Consider the following 15,541-nt stretch of genomic DNA (forward strand, 5'->3'; position numbering starts at 1 on the left):
ACATCAGGTGGGCCGTCAGCTTGTTTGCCATTTTAAGTCATATGAAAAAAAAAAGCAAATCCTGAGAGGAAAAGAGCATTAATTACCAGCAGGCAGTGTGCGTACAATAAGAACAGGAAACAGTATGGTTGTTTCTGCTAATAAATAATCAATATGCTTACCTAAACACAAACTAACTTATATACTTACATTTAAAACGCACACATATCTGTATATAATAATAAATGCGTATAAAATATTATATTTACACATATAAAATACGTACATATACATACACACTAATAATACGAGTAGGTTTACGAGGACAGAAGATGCTCTTTTATTCAGCGATAGCCTTTCGCGAATGCGCAGTGGAAAAAAGTTCCACAGACTAGCATAGCATGAACCGTAAATTATTTGCAAATATATATGTCCTAGATCAATTTTGAAGTTAATTTTCGTTTTTTTCGTGAAGATATCGTTTTAAAAAGATATACCTTGTGTTGTGAGGAACCAGGCGACGAGAATTAGGGAGCACAACCTAGAACACCCAGATCCGAGTCAATTTAGAAATGTTTATTTCCTTCGTAGACCAGGAATTGAATCCAGGATCTCATTTCGTACGGCATTTTTTTTATACAACTTAAAATGGCAAACAAGCTGACGGCCCAACTGATGGAAAGTGGTAACCGTTGCCTACAGACATGAGCAGTACTATGGACATATCAGAGTATACTGTTTCGCCCATGATACCCCCCATGCGTTGCCATTCCTGAGGACTCAGGTGTTATTCCTCCGTACCCAGTAAATTCACGCCATATCCCACCCTTCAAACCGAAACACAGCTATGCAAACACAACTGCTTCACGGTTGAAACACGAATGGGACAGAGGTGCCCAAGCAATCGACTTTTGTACAAAGTCTCCCTCTGGTAAATGTGCTTGTCACTACGCCACGTCGTCCAGGAAAACGAAATTATGAGACCATCCAATGCACTATCTCTTGACGTGACATACAAATACACAGCTCAAATATTACTCATAATGTCACCCATTCTCGTCACAGGCCTTATTCAGTTATAGAGTTCATAAAATATCCTGGTTGTTGGAGATAAACCTTAAATGAAATATGCGATTAACACAAACTATTAGGTAAGCAATTAATATCAATTGGCCTCGAATGCCAATTAAATTTTATAAATAAAACAAACATCCTCGTGTGAGTCACTTTTGCTAAGACAAATTCAGCTAAATAGTGTGAAAGCATCTCAAAATAATAATTTATGAACCGTAATCATTATTTCAGCCGTTAACTGTCCACTGCTGAACATAGGCCTCTCCAACTAGGGGAGTTTTGCCAGTAGTTGCCACGCTTGGCTAGTAGGTTGGCAACTGCAAGTAGACTTTGGTGATATTTTAAGAAGGACGCTGCTACCCGTACTCGATTATTAAGTTTCCTTAGTCCTCTCTTACGACACCTACAGGAAAAAGAGTGGCCTATTCTATTCCGGAAACACACGGCCAACCCATAAACTAAATGAACTGTTGTTCCCATAGTGGCCAGGTGGTTTGGTATAGTATTTTATTTGGAACTTAAATATGGAGCAATACCTAAAGAATATAATATAAAAAACTAATCCCGGTAGTTGTCGGTATGCACAAATACAGTAGGTATTAAATGTTTACAATAATATTCAGCCGTCTAGTGAGATCTACAGAGTCTTTTTATGCAACATAGAATGTCAAACAAGCTGACGGCCCACCTGATGGAAAGTGGTAACCGTCGCCTATAGACATGCGATCATGAGGCATGACGTCTATTTTACTTATCGAAATAAAAACAATCCCATCTCTCAAGTTTGAATAAATAACACAAATTAGAAAATTTTATTAAAATCTATTGAGCGGTTTCGGAGATTAACGTGAACAAACATCGTGACATTTTAAAAATATTTAATAAAAAAAAAACTATAAAATGTTTAATATATACAAAATTCAATTATTATTTGTAATGCAGTTCACATTGAATACCTATTATCTATTTTGGTGAAAGTTTTAGTACCACTGTCAAAAGTGGTTGGTAGCGCACCGTAAATAGATTCCACTATGAAAATATATTTAATGTAGGGTGGGTAAGTATTTCGGCCGTCAGGGACGTGCCCGCTGTATGTAGGGTGACCATGATTTGAACAGGACAGTGGTATATTTAAAAATATATGAATATGCTCACGATTATAATTTTTAACGGGGTAGACAGCATTTGTCACTGTTATTCTTTCAACGAAGACTGCGACGTGAGACTGTGTAGAGACTGTGGAAGGAGGGAGCCTACCGCCCGTGTTCGTATGGTCCCGGCATAGAATGGGCCATCCCATCCTTTCCTATGAGTGTTGTAAGAGGCGACTAAGTAAACTTAATAGTAGATAAATGGACAACAGCTTTTAAAAGACCATCAAAGCCAACTGGAGTTTCCAACCAGTCTGCGAAGCGTGGCAAATACTAGTAAAATACCCCTTTATGGGAGAGACTTATGTTTAGCATTGGACGACGACGATATGGTGATAATAACATATAAATAGAACTTAATTCTAATTATAGTCAGAATTCCCATGCAAATGTAAAATTATCTTACACGTAATAATTTGAAAAGAGTTGCAGATTCTTTCCAACAGTTATCTTAAAAAATTGCGATCACAAGAGCTTGTAAAATATTCGAATAAAGATTTATTTTTATACAACTTTGAATGGCAAACAAGCTGACGGCCCACCTGATGGAAAGTGGTAACCGTTGCCTATAGACATGAGCAGTACTATGGACATAATAGAGTATACTGTTCCGCCCATGATACCCCCTATTCGTTGCCATTCCTGAGGACTCAGGTGTTATTCTTCTGTATCCTGTAAACTCACTGCCATATCCCAGCTTTCAAACCGAAACACAGCCATGCAAACACAACTGCTTCCCGGTAGAAACGCGAATGGGACAAAGGTGCCCAAGCAAACGACTTTTGTACAAAGTCTTACTCTGGTAAAAGATTATTTCTGTTCTATTCTATACATAGTTATAAAAGCTGTTTGAGTATCAGATAATTCTGCGTTGAGCACGACTTATTCAGTTTCCATCTTAAATATAAGTACGTGGGGGGAAAGGGATTGTTAGTAATGGAGTTATAATGGTTAATTCCCGATGAATTCGTCATGATGGGCTAACTGGCCTGTTTTCATTCTCATCTATCACCCTTCACTGGTGCTCCGCCAGCGTATCCCGTTAGCGCAGGCGGGGTTACCATACCATTTTCACCCATCAAAAAAAAATATATATAAGTACGTTACCGGATACAAAATAGTCCTGAAAACAAATGCCGCGTGCGGACGCATTAGTTTATCTGTGAGATTGTTTGTTTACTGTATTCTGTGCGCACGCGCAGCCGGCTCACGGCCGCCGCGCCGCTCCGCGCCGACCGTTGCTCCACTGACACACTGCTGTTGTGCAACGATCAGCTGTCTATTACCTGAAACTTTTTCATAATATACATAGCAAACAAGCTGTCAGCCCACACGGTGAAAAGTAGTAACCGTCGCCTATAGTCAGGAACAGAAGCGTGGACTTTGCAGAATACACAAGAAGGCCTAAAAGCCTGTGCTGCTGGAGGGGTGGGGGGCTTGTTAGTAATGCGGACTACCAGTTCCATTGCTAGCTATATACCCTGACAGGTAGACCTCCACGTGGTCCCCCCTGGAAACCGTCCTGCTGAATTCCATGTGTATTCATCACGATAGGCTAACTGACTTGCTCTTTCATTTTCACGTATCATCGCTCACTGGTGCCCCGCTAGTGTATACCGATAACGCAGGCGGGGTCACGCTCATGCATGTCTGTGCATGGCTGTGTTTCGGTTTGAAGGGTGGGATATGGCGTGAATTTACAGGGTACAGGGGAATAACACCTGAGTCCTCAGGAATGGCAACGCATGGGGGGTATCATGGGCGAAACAGTATACTCTGTTATGTCCATGGTACTGCTCATGTCTATAGACGACGGTTACCACTTTCCATCAAGTGGGCCGTCAGCTTGTTTGCCATTCTAAGTGGTATAAAAAAAAAAATGACGCCTCAGAATCGACCCAATGTATGTATTCATGCTGCAGTCCAGTGCAGTTCCGTTGCAGTCACGATCAATTTTGAACTGTCTGAGATCGGACCGAGAACGAATCAAGACCGGAATTATACTGTCGATTTGGCCTAATGACTTCCTCAAAACTCAAGCTTAGATTAAAACTTAAGTATGTTGCAATACGTCTTTGGTCTCAAGCACTTCTTTATAAGTGTAAGTCGTTCCATATTTAAAAAGAGAATCGAAATCAGCAATAATATTTGTTTTGTCATTGATAAAGTTTCCGTTTTGTCATTGATACAGATATTTCCAAATTTCCATTTTTACTTTTTAATATGTTCGAAATCAGCAATAACATTCGTTTTGTCATTGATACAGTTTCCATTTTTAAATATGTTTACATTTCTTTTTATTCTTTATTTAAATTCTTTTTTATACGCGATAATGAGTGGAAAAATCCAAAAAAAAAAAAAACTAAAGTTCCACTACAATTCTTATTAGAGTACACTCAGGCACATTTTGGATTAGTGCGTGTTATAAAAATTAGTTTCGATTTGCTTTCTTTTTTTTCGATCTGTTGTTGCTGTTAGCTGTAGATAGCGTTTACAGCTTCACCGAGAGCATATCGGGGCGAGGGATAAAGATACAGCTAGTAGAATTTTTTTTCTAAATAAAAAAATGGCTCTAAAATACAAATAGACATTTCGCTTATCCATCAACAAAACTGAAATGAATAAAATGCTGTGTAGCTCCGGTATAGAATGGGCCACCACTTCCTTTCCCGCGAGTGTCGTACGAGGCGACTAAGGGAGCTTACTCGTAATAGTTGGGGATAGGCAGCAGCGTCCCTCCTAACACACCACCAAGCCTTACTGTACTTACCAATCCACCTGCCAAACGTGGCAACTACTGACAAAACTCCAATAGAGGGAGACCTATATTCAGTAGTGGTCAGTTAACGATTAATATAATAATAAATAAATAATAATAATCATACCGCATGACAAGAACCTCGTAAAAGCCGAAACCGAGAAAAAGAGAAAATATCTCGAACAACATCTCAGACGGTTGGGATTCCGAGGCGGCTTACTCCCGGGAAAGATGCAGAAAGCGGTGCTCTTAGATACTGTCCGCATTGTACGCCGGTTTCTCTCCCTGGGGCCCTGAACCCCGGCCAACTGTGCTTCTGCCGGGGGTTAGTTACCATCTCCTCTCCTTAAAAGGGGAGATGTGAATTTTCTAAAAATAATAATCAATAAAATACAATATTTTTGTTCGATAAAATTAGATAAGTACTGAAATAAACTTACTGTAAATATTTTAGATAGACGCGGATCTCGTGTACCTATTTACGATCAACTAACTCGATTTAGCCGCGTGCCGCCGTAAAAGTCTCGCGTTGCCGTGTAAATGTGTACAGTTATATATTTCGCGGACTGTACTTACATCAAAGTTATGCAAATTGCCAACGTCGACAGATCCGTTCAGTATAATCAGATCTCTTTTAAAATATTCATGTATTTCTTTCACAACTAATTACGTTCACTGTACACAACAAGGATCACTTTTCTATATAAATGATAATTATTTTGACTGTATCTTTTTTTTTTTATACAAGTTAGACTGGCAAACAAGCTGACGGCCCACCTGATGGAAAGTGGTAACCGTCGCCTTTACACATGACCAATACTAAGGATATTATAACAGAGTATACTGTTTCGCCCATGATACCCCCCATGCGTTGCCATTCCTGAGGACTCAGATGTTATTCCTCTGTACCCAGTAAATTCACGCCATATCCTGCTCTTCAAACCGAAACACAACCATGCAAACACAACTGCTTCACGGTTGAAACACGAATGGGACAGAGATACCCAAGCAATCAACTTTTGAACAGTCTCCCTCTGGTAAAGTAAGTGGTTCCTTCCATAAGGAGAGTTTTGGTAGTAGTTGCCACGCTTGGCAGGTGGATAGGCAACCGCAGTTAGATTTTGGTGATGTTTAAAGAGGGACGCTGCTGTCCATCCCTCGTCCTCTCTTAGTCACCTCTTACGATACTCACGAGAAAGGAGTGGCCCATTCTATGCCGGGATTACACGGTACAACGGGGCCGTTAGTCCCCATTATATCTTCCCCCAATCGATTGGTTAAAAATAAACCAATGAAACAGGTTGTAATATAATAAACCATTGCCCATAAAATAACATACATATATAACTATAAGGCCGCCCATTGTTTTCTCAGTGTAAATAAGGCCGCCCATTGTTTTCTCAGTGTAAATAAGGCCGCCCATTGTTTTCTCAGTGTAATATTTACTTATAATTGTTTGTATTTAAAACTATCACTGAGCTGTAGCCTATTCGGGTCACTGCGACACACGTGGCGTAAACGTATTTTCGTATTTTATCTTTTGTTTTATAATAAAAAAAAGAATAATTAATTTGATTGTATAAACTCATTTTTTTTATACGACTTAGAATGGCAAACAAGCTGATGGCCCACCTGATGGAATTGTTAATTTACGTGTGTCATAAAGGGTTCAAATAAAGTGTTTATCTATCTATCTATTTATATAAAGTTAACTTTTGTAATCTTTTGGAAGAAATAATAAAGATATATATATATATATATATATATATATATATATATATATATATATATATTTATATATATATATATATATATTTATACATAACAGTAAAAATACCACAATTAAGGCCTATCTTTCACGCGTCGAATTCAAACGTGCACCTACCTACCTTGTGTGTTGTGTACCTACAGTTGCTGTTTATACAGGGTGTATTAGGAATTATTATAGCACATTTTCAACCGACTTCAAAAAAAGGAGGTTTTCAATTTAGTTGTATTTTTTTAATGTTTTTTAGATCGTAACTCCGTTAGTTATAATACTGACTTAGATTTTTTTATACAACTTAGAATGGCAAACAAGCTGACGGCCCACCTGATGGAAAGTGGTAACCGCCGCCTATAGACATGAGCAGTATCATGGACATAACAGAGTGTACTGTTTCGCCCATGATACCTCCCATGCGTTGCTATTCCTGAGGACTCAGGTGTTATTCTTCTGTACCCTATAAATTCACGCCATATCCCACCCTTCAAACCGAAACACAACCATGCAAACACAACTGCTTCGCGGTTCTAGTAAATACTTACAGTTTGTTACCATGGAAATTTTATCAAAAACTATAGTTTAGTTTTTAAAAGTAAAATAACTGGTTTCATAACAATTAATGTCGGTTTATTTTTGTGGGACAATTTTTAATTATTGAATTTTGATTTCACGAAATTTCTATCTCAACATGTTCCACATATATATATATATATATATATATATATATATATATATATATATATATATATATATATATATATATATATATATATATATATATATATATATATATATGTTTCACTTAATAGTCGAGATATGGGCAGCAGCGTCCCTCTTAAAACCTCACCAAAACCTAACTGCGGATGCCAACTCACCTGTCAAGCGTGGCAACTACTACCAAAACCGTCCTTATGGAAGAAAGCCTATAGGAAGCCCAGCAGTGGACAGTTAACGGCTAATATGATCTGATGATGATGTTGAAGAGTTATTTCGTACCTTTTAGTGCTACCCTTTTAGTTGTACCCTAAAAAGGATTAGACATACTGCAGTGACGCACTAAACGTATGTAACGCTCGACAATTAATTATTATTTATATAAGGTGATACCAAATTATCTGCATTCCCTGCTACATGGCATTATTTTTTTGATATCAGCCTTTACCTGTTCATCAGAGGACAGTTAATAGCTGAGATGATGTTTCAGAGCATGGGTTTTATTTTAATTATTAATAATAATAATAAACTCTTTATTGGTCGACCACATACTCTTTTTTTGTTGCAGTATCCGGCCGGTAGTGCTCCTCAAATATTACGTCTAAATTGCGTCCACCATGTACCCTCTCGTATAGGCATTCCGTCACCCGTATTCAATAGCGAGGACGGGATGCCTTAAATATTGTACCGCAAACCTTAAAAAAAACTCTTTATTGCGCACAGTAGAGATGTATACAAGGAGTATTTATACAGAATGTGCATATACAGAAGGCCTTATCGCTAAAAGCGATCTCTTACAGACAACCTGGCATATTAAGAATTGTTCTCATTGATACCTGCTGTTATTTTCACCACCGCACAATCCACCACAAACTAAAGTTTCATCCCAACCATCTGGATGAGTGGCGGTCCTCCACCGTGCGTTTTTCAAGGCACTTTCTTCCACGCACAACCACTCTTCCACAACAACTTCCAACAGCAGTATTTCCGAACAGGTACGACATCGTAACCTTTAAGAAAAGAGCATATTCCTCGATTGAATGTGGGGATGATTCAACTATATTCGATATTTAGTTTCTTTAGCGTCTGTAGTATTACTACGTAAAAGGAAAATACTTATTCTATACGTATTTTATGTTTTTCGTGTGATTATTATTATTCAACATTGACAACGTCACAATTTATCATTCAATATATACCCACTACAAATTTATTATATTTATTTTATTTTTATTTTTTACACAATACACTTTAAGCACACCACTGTGTTGGTCAAGTTTTCAAACATTATTGTTATTATTAGGACTCCGCGGGTTGGCGAGGCGCGTGCTGAAAATCAGCGCTGTAGTGTCCCTGACACTACAGCATAATGCTGAGCACGCGCCTCATTTTGCAGGTATTGCGACGGACGCACACACACACTCATTTTTGATGAAATTGTTATAATACGAATCGTTTTATTTTTCTTTTATAATTTTATATATATATATTTTTTTTTATAAATATTTTTTTGTGTTGTTTCTTTATTATAATTCTTAATATATGGATTTTTTTTTAACCCCTGTGTGGGTGCCGTCGCATATTTCTTGTAAAATAAAGTTTTTTTCTTTCTTTCTTTCTTTCATATTCCTTTTTAAAAGGCCGGCTGCACACCTGCAATGCCTTTGGTGTTGCGGGTGATTATGGGCGGCGGTAGTCACTTACCATCAGGTGAGCCGCATGCTCGTTTGCTCCGTGTTGTAAAAAAGAAATTAGTTTTAGATACTGCTAACGATTTCGCATTCACCCTGTTTATATAAACAAATACTATACAAATAGATTGTGTCTAAAATTGTATGTGTCTACAAATGTAATGTAATGTATTCCTTGTCCTGTCTCTTAGCTTACTCGCGCAAATGCTCCCATGGGTAGCGGCGTCAACATTTTTGGGTTATAACCGATTTGTTTAAATAATGATTGTGTATTATAAATGTGCAAGTAAGTTTGTGTGTTACCCTTTAACGCTTTAATCAATTACTATATAATTTGATATACACGTATTGTATGGGATAGAGAAAGTTATAGGCAATTCTTTATCTCGGTTTATAAATATCCCGGGCACACGACGAAGTCGCCTGTAAAAGCCAGTAAGTACTAAATTGTATTTATTAAATTGAAGATTTTTAATTTTATAAATAATTCGACAATTAGAATTTAATAAACTTTTTTCTAACAGATGTTACTATGTAAAAAAGTTGTCTATAAGTAAATTATACTAAATTACATTATTATGGTAATTTAAAATATCGCGTCGCAAAAAAGAACGTCGTTGGCTGTGAAAAGGATTGGAACTAATATAGGAGTCAGTACACTATCGATATCGAAAAGAAGTATCAATATAATAAAATAGGTAACCCATATTTTAATACAGTCCAGTTGATAAATTTCTCCTCTTCAAAGTGAGTGCATATAACCTCAGTAATAAACAATCACTTTATTATCCATCAGCTTGTTTGCCATTCAGAATATTATAAAAAAAATACTTTCACTAAACTAACTATATGTTAAAAAAAATTGTTATATTTTTAAGTGACTTTAAATAGGAGATAGCTTTCAATTTGTCTGTATTTAAACGGTTTTATTTAGCTCAACCTGTAGGGTATTTATTTATTTGGGTCAAAATTAGAAATTGGAATTTAAGCACCTTCCCGTTGTCAGATTGATCTGAAATTTGGTACACACATTTAATTTAGATGACAATACAATATAATAAAATCAATAACATTATAAATCTAAGATGGCCGCCGATACAAAATGGCGGATTACATATTTTTCCTCAACCCCCGCAATATGGGTATCAAATGAAAGGGCTACACTAGTAAAACACGATGATTATGTCAAAATTTAAAATTCAAGATGGACGCCGTTCCAATATGGCGGACTAGGTACATATTTTTCCACAACCACCACAATATGGGTATCAAATAATAGGACTACACTGCAGAATACTGTCATTATGTCAAAATTTCAAATTCAAGATGGACGCTGTTACAAAATGGCGTATTAGGTGGGGGCATGATTCGTCGTATCGAGAACAGTTGCGTCTAAGATTGTGTGACGTTAGAGGGGCAGATAAAAAAAAATAGGTAATTAGATACCTCGTTAGTAAGCGGTAGTTATACCACCCAAGTTAAGGTAATAGGTTAAAACGTGCCGAGGACTGTATGGCATTAGGGTGGATAAAAATGTAATGTCGTAAGTGCTTCCCCCTCAAGATTGGGCGCATCTTGTTGTATATTAAGCCTTGCCCCTTTACTGGACTGCGGGGGGGGGGGGGTCGACCGTCAAAATGCCCCTTAATCGTGGGAACAACATGGTAACAATAAACAAAAAATACCAACAAATATAAATAAGACTGGAGGCTTACCATCAGTACTTGAAATATTTGTAGATGCAAAAGTAATGTTGCAGTCCAACATTGACGTTACAAAAGGATTGGTAAATGACGCTATAGGCCACATTACAGAAATTTTTTGGCCTCAGTTCCGTCGAACCCAAATGTACGAAACAGATATATCATCAGTTTTAATTGACTTTGGCACAGACGGCATGCACGTTATTTACCCTAAAGCCATACAGTTTCCAGCAAAATTCAATTATGGTACGGCTGAAAAAAGGATGTTACCCTTAGTTTTGTCATGAGCATTCACCGTCTATAAAATGCAGGGCAGCACCGTCGACCATACAGTAGTATATTTGGGCTCAAAATGGTTTGAGGAAGGACAAGCATACGTGGCTCTAAGTCGAGTCAAGTCTCTGGAAGGGCTATGTATTGAGGAATTAGATTGTACTAAATTATCAGGTAAGAAACCATGTAATAATGATGCACTGAATGAATTAAATAGAATGAGGAATATTCGGTAAACAATTTCACTAAATACTAAAAACAAGAAAATAAAAATCGGTAAAAAAACTTTTAAGTTAAACGGTTTTATTTTATGTGCACTGAAAACTACAAAATAAATAAATAGTTACTTACCTATCAACCTACGTAGGTGATCTCGGTCATTAATATCTCTGATGGTAGTGGTTGTCATAACATGAACCATGTCAGCGGCCGAAAGGCAGTTCATGAGAGAACACTAACACCAGGGTTTGCTTGGTAGGTAAACTAAGCAGCCCACACTATAACAAGTAGGTATTTTGACCTTCTAGTTCAGAAATATTTTAGTACTAGGCAGAATAGCTTTTAGGCATATTAGACTAAAATAAAAACGTGGGGCCCCTCTGAAATCATACCTATAGCAGAGCATATCTTATACTTTGGTAGATCATGAGTTCGGCGTTCGCTGGTGAAGCCGTAACGGCTGGTTATTGATGGTCAAAACTTCCAGTTACGATTATAGTAAGTCGATTCAGCGGACCCTGGACTCCGGAGCTATGAGGTTTCGGATGCGACCAGGATAAACCGCTAGGATGATGATGATGACGATTATAATAAATCGATGCAATCCACACTTAGTATAGTAGAAAGTAATACAGAAATAGTTAATGGGCCCCACGTTTTTATTTTAATATCTAATATGCCTAAAAGCTATTCTGCCTAGTACTAAAATATTTCTGAACTAGAAGGTCAAAATACCTACTTGTTATAGTGTGAGCTGCTTAGTTTACCTACCAAGCAAACCCTGGTGTTAGTGTTCTCTCATGAACTGCCTTTCGGCCGCTGACATGGTTCATGTTATGACAACCACTACCATCAGAGATATTAATGACCGAGATCACCTACGTAGGTTGATAGGTAAGTAACTATTTATTTATTTTGTAGTTTTCAGTGCACATAAAATAAAACCGTTTAACTTAAAAGTTTTTTTACCGATTTTTATTTTATGAGCACATTACGCAATACTTTCACGATTGAAATATATTCGTAAGGGGAATAAATGTAATTATTACTACAATACATCATAATATTAAATATATATAATAAAAATAATGCAATACATACATTACATTTAATATGGTAAAAATATTATACTTATTTTATAGATAATAATTTTCGAAGGCACGTAACGTGTACGACGACATTACGCGTTTCCGTCCTCAGTCGAGTATAGCCTAGAACGGCAGGCGGCCGGGAAAATTCACGCTTTTTCTCTGTTGTTTTCAATGCGACCGTTAGTATTTACGTAGACACCGCCGTAGCTTGACCAAATTAAAAAATAACAATAAAAATAAAAGTACTGAACATTCTTTTTTTTAAATTTCAAACATGTTCGTTTATCTCATTCTATTTTTGAAAACAATTCTGACTTCTGCAGAGGATGTATTGTACTATCCTTTGGTATATGACTCTTGGGTACCAGGGGATCATGGGTATCACGGAGTGCATAACGGTGTTGAGCACGCGAAACATTTCGTCAACGAATGGACGGTCGAAGTGGATGGTGGTGATGAAGTAGCGCAGCTGATCGCTTTGGAGCTGGGATACGTGTACGGAGGACCGGTAAGGGATATGTTTTATTATTCAAATTTTCAAGGGTAATTTCCACTAGTCGTTTGCGGGACATAATCTTTAATTAATTATAGACGATATTGAAATCGCAGCTTTTAAATAGGAAATGAAATGAAATGATATTGGAATGGTAACCCCGCCTACGCTAATGGTATACGCTGGTATAGGCACCAGTGAGGGATGGCAGGTGAGGATGAAAGCCGGCCAATTAGCTCATCGTGACGAATTCCACTAGAATTAACCATGACGGTTTCCAGGGGGGATCACGTGAAGGTCGACCTGATATACTCTATTGTTAGCAATGGGACTGACAATGGGACAATTTGATCCTGTTACTAACAATGGCAAATATACTACCAGAGGGAGACTTTGTACAAAAGTCGTTTGCTTGGATACCTCTGTCCCATTCGTGGTTGAACCGTGAAGCAGTTGTGTTTGCATGGCTGTGTTTTGTTTGAAGGGTGGGATATGGCGTGAATTTACTGGGTATGGAGCAATAACACCTGAGTCCTCAGAAATGGCAACGCATGAGGGGTATCATGGGCGAAACAACATACTCTGTTATGTCCATGGTACTGCTCATGTGTCTAGGCGACGGTTACCACTTTCCATCAGGTGGGCCGTCAGCTTGTTTGCCATTCTAAGTTGCATAAAAAAATATACTATAATATATATTATATCATATCTCACTGGTGTCCCGACAGCGTATAGCAATAGCAAAGGCTGGGTTTCCATTCCATTATTAAGCTTAGTGGCCATTCCATTATCATCCATAAAAAAAAACCAACCAACTTTAACCTGAGGTTGAAATGTTGAGTAATTAAGTCACGTACAAGACAATGATTTTAATTAACAAAAAACATATTCTTTCCTCCATTTTATAATTTTAAAAATTCGCTTTGTTAACTTGACGTAAAGGTCAGGAGCAGGAAAAATTGACCTCTGGAGATCAGCTTTATAAATGATATAATGTCTTTGTAAGTCATGCGGTTTGAGTCCATTAATTCAGCAGAAGCTTTTTGTCCCTGATTAGTAAATTTTGTTTTGCAAAAAGCAATTATTGTTATTATAATTTTAAAACTAAAAGGATTTTCCAGAGACTTTCAAAGTCGTTTGCTTGGGCACCTCTGGCCCATTCGTGTTTCAACCGTGAAGCAGTTGTGTTTGCATGGCTGTGTTTCGGTTTGAAGCGTGGAATATGGCTTGAATTTACTGGGTACGGAGGAATAACACCTGAGTCCTCAGGAATGGCAACGCATGGGGGGTATCATGGGCGAAACAGTATACTCTGTTATGTCCATGGTACTGGTCATGTCTATAGGCGACGGTTACCACTTTTCATCAGGTGGGTCGTCAACTTGTTTGCAGTTCTATGTTGCAAAGAAAAAACTAAACTACTTAACTCTGATATTGATAAAATTTTTATGGGGCCGGTATGGAAGTAAATCCTTTCAGATAGAACAAGAATATTCCAAATCGGTTTATAACTAAAGGAGTTTCGTATTTTTTTTTGATGGGTGAAAATGGTATGGTAACCCCGCCTACGCTAACGGTATACGTTGGCGGAGCACCAGTGAAGGGTGATAGATGAGAATGAAAACAGGCCAGTTAGCCCATCATGATGAATTCATCAGGAATTAACCATGATAGTTTCCAGGGAGAACCGCGAGGAGGTCGATCTGGTCGGGTATATTACTAGCAATGGAATTCTCACTCTCCATTACTTACAATCCCTTTCCTCCCTAGAGAATTCGTATTGACTAACTAAATTCAAAATTGTTATTTTGAAACGATTCAAATACAAAGGGATAAAAAACGAAAGGATTGTAACTAATGCAATCCAGCAGCTTCATTGCTGTTGCTAGCAAGACGAGTATACTCTATCAGGTAGACTTCCATGCTGTATCCTCTGGAAACCATCATGGTTGATTCTTGATTCGTATTAATTGATTTACTATAATTTTTTGCGATGAGCCCACTGACCTGCTTTCATCTTCACTTATCATCCTTCATTGGGCTTACTAACTAACAAATACAGGGCGTAAGCGAGCATGCGGCCAGAGGGAGTCTTTGTACAAAAGTCTTTGTAAAAAATATCCCTGAGGTGGCAAACTAGCATACGGCCCAATAGATGGTAAGTAGTTACCGTAGCCTATAAACGCATGCAATACCAGAGGTATTTTGCGCGCGTTGCCGACCCTGAAGAAACCTCTTGCTGTAGTCTCTTGGGAAAACCTCGACAGGGAGCTCATTCTATATCCTGAGTGTTCGTGGAAAAAAACATCTTTGAAACCATTATTATCCGGGGAGGAAGGGTTTGTTAGTAATGCTGACCACCAATTCCATTGCTAGCAATACACCTTATGAGACCAACCTCCACGTGGTCCCCTCTACAAAACATCGTGTTGAATTCCAGGTATATTCATCGCGATGGGCTAACTAACCTGCGTTTTCATAACTCACTGGTGCCCCGTCAGAGTAACGCATGCGTGGTCACCACGCCATCGAGATCCATAAAAAAAAATATCATTCCTTAAAAAAAGTCAGAAAGCTCTCGCTTGGTGGATGTCACCAGTACATCACCTACCTAAACCGATAACAATCAG

General features: G+C 37.8%; 1 protein-coding gene across 1 annotated transcript in view; it reads left to right on the forward strand.

Moving 5' to 3' along the window:
• Positions 1 to 12,586: 12,586 nt before the first annotated feature.
• Positions 12,587 to 15,541, forward strand: part of LOC113510222 (neuroendocrine convertase 1-like) — a 43,390-nt gene continuing 40,435 nt past the window's right edge. Inside the window, exon 1 of the mRNA XM_052896314.1 lies at positions 12,587 to 12,926. Within this exon, the coding sequence (XP_052752274.1) occupies positions 12,693 to 12,926 (234 nt within the window). The 5' untranslated portion in view covers positions 12,587 to 12,692. The remainder of the gene's footprint in view (positions 12,927 to 15,541) is intronic.

This window comes from Galleria mellonella, unplaced genomic scaffold (assembly GCF_026898425.1).
Source record: "Galleria mellonella isolate WM207_F2 unplaced genomic scaffold, CSIRO_AGI_GalMel_v1 utg32, whole genome shotgun sequence".
NCBI classification, from domain to species: domain Eukaryota; kingdom Metazoa; phylum Arthropoda; class Insecta; order Lepidoptera; family Pyralidae; genus Galleria; species Galleria mellonella.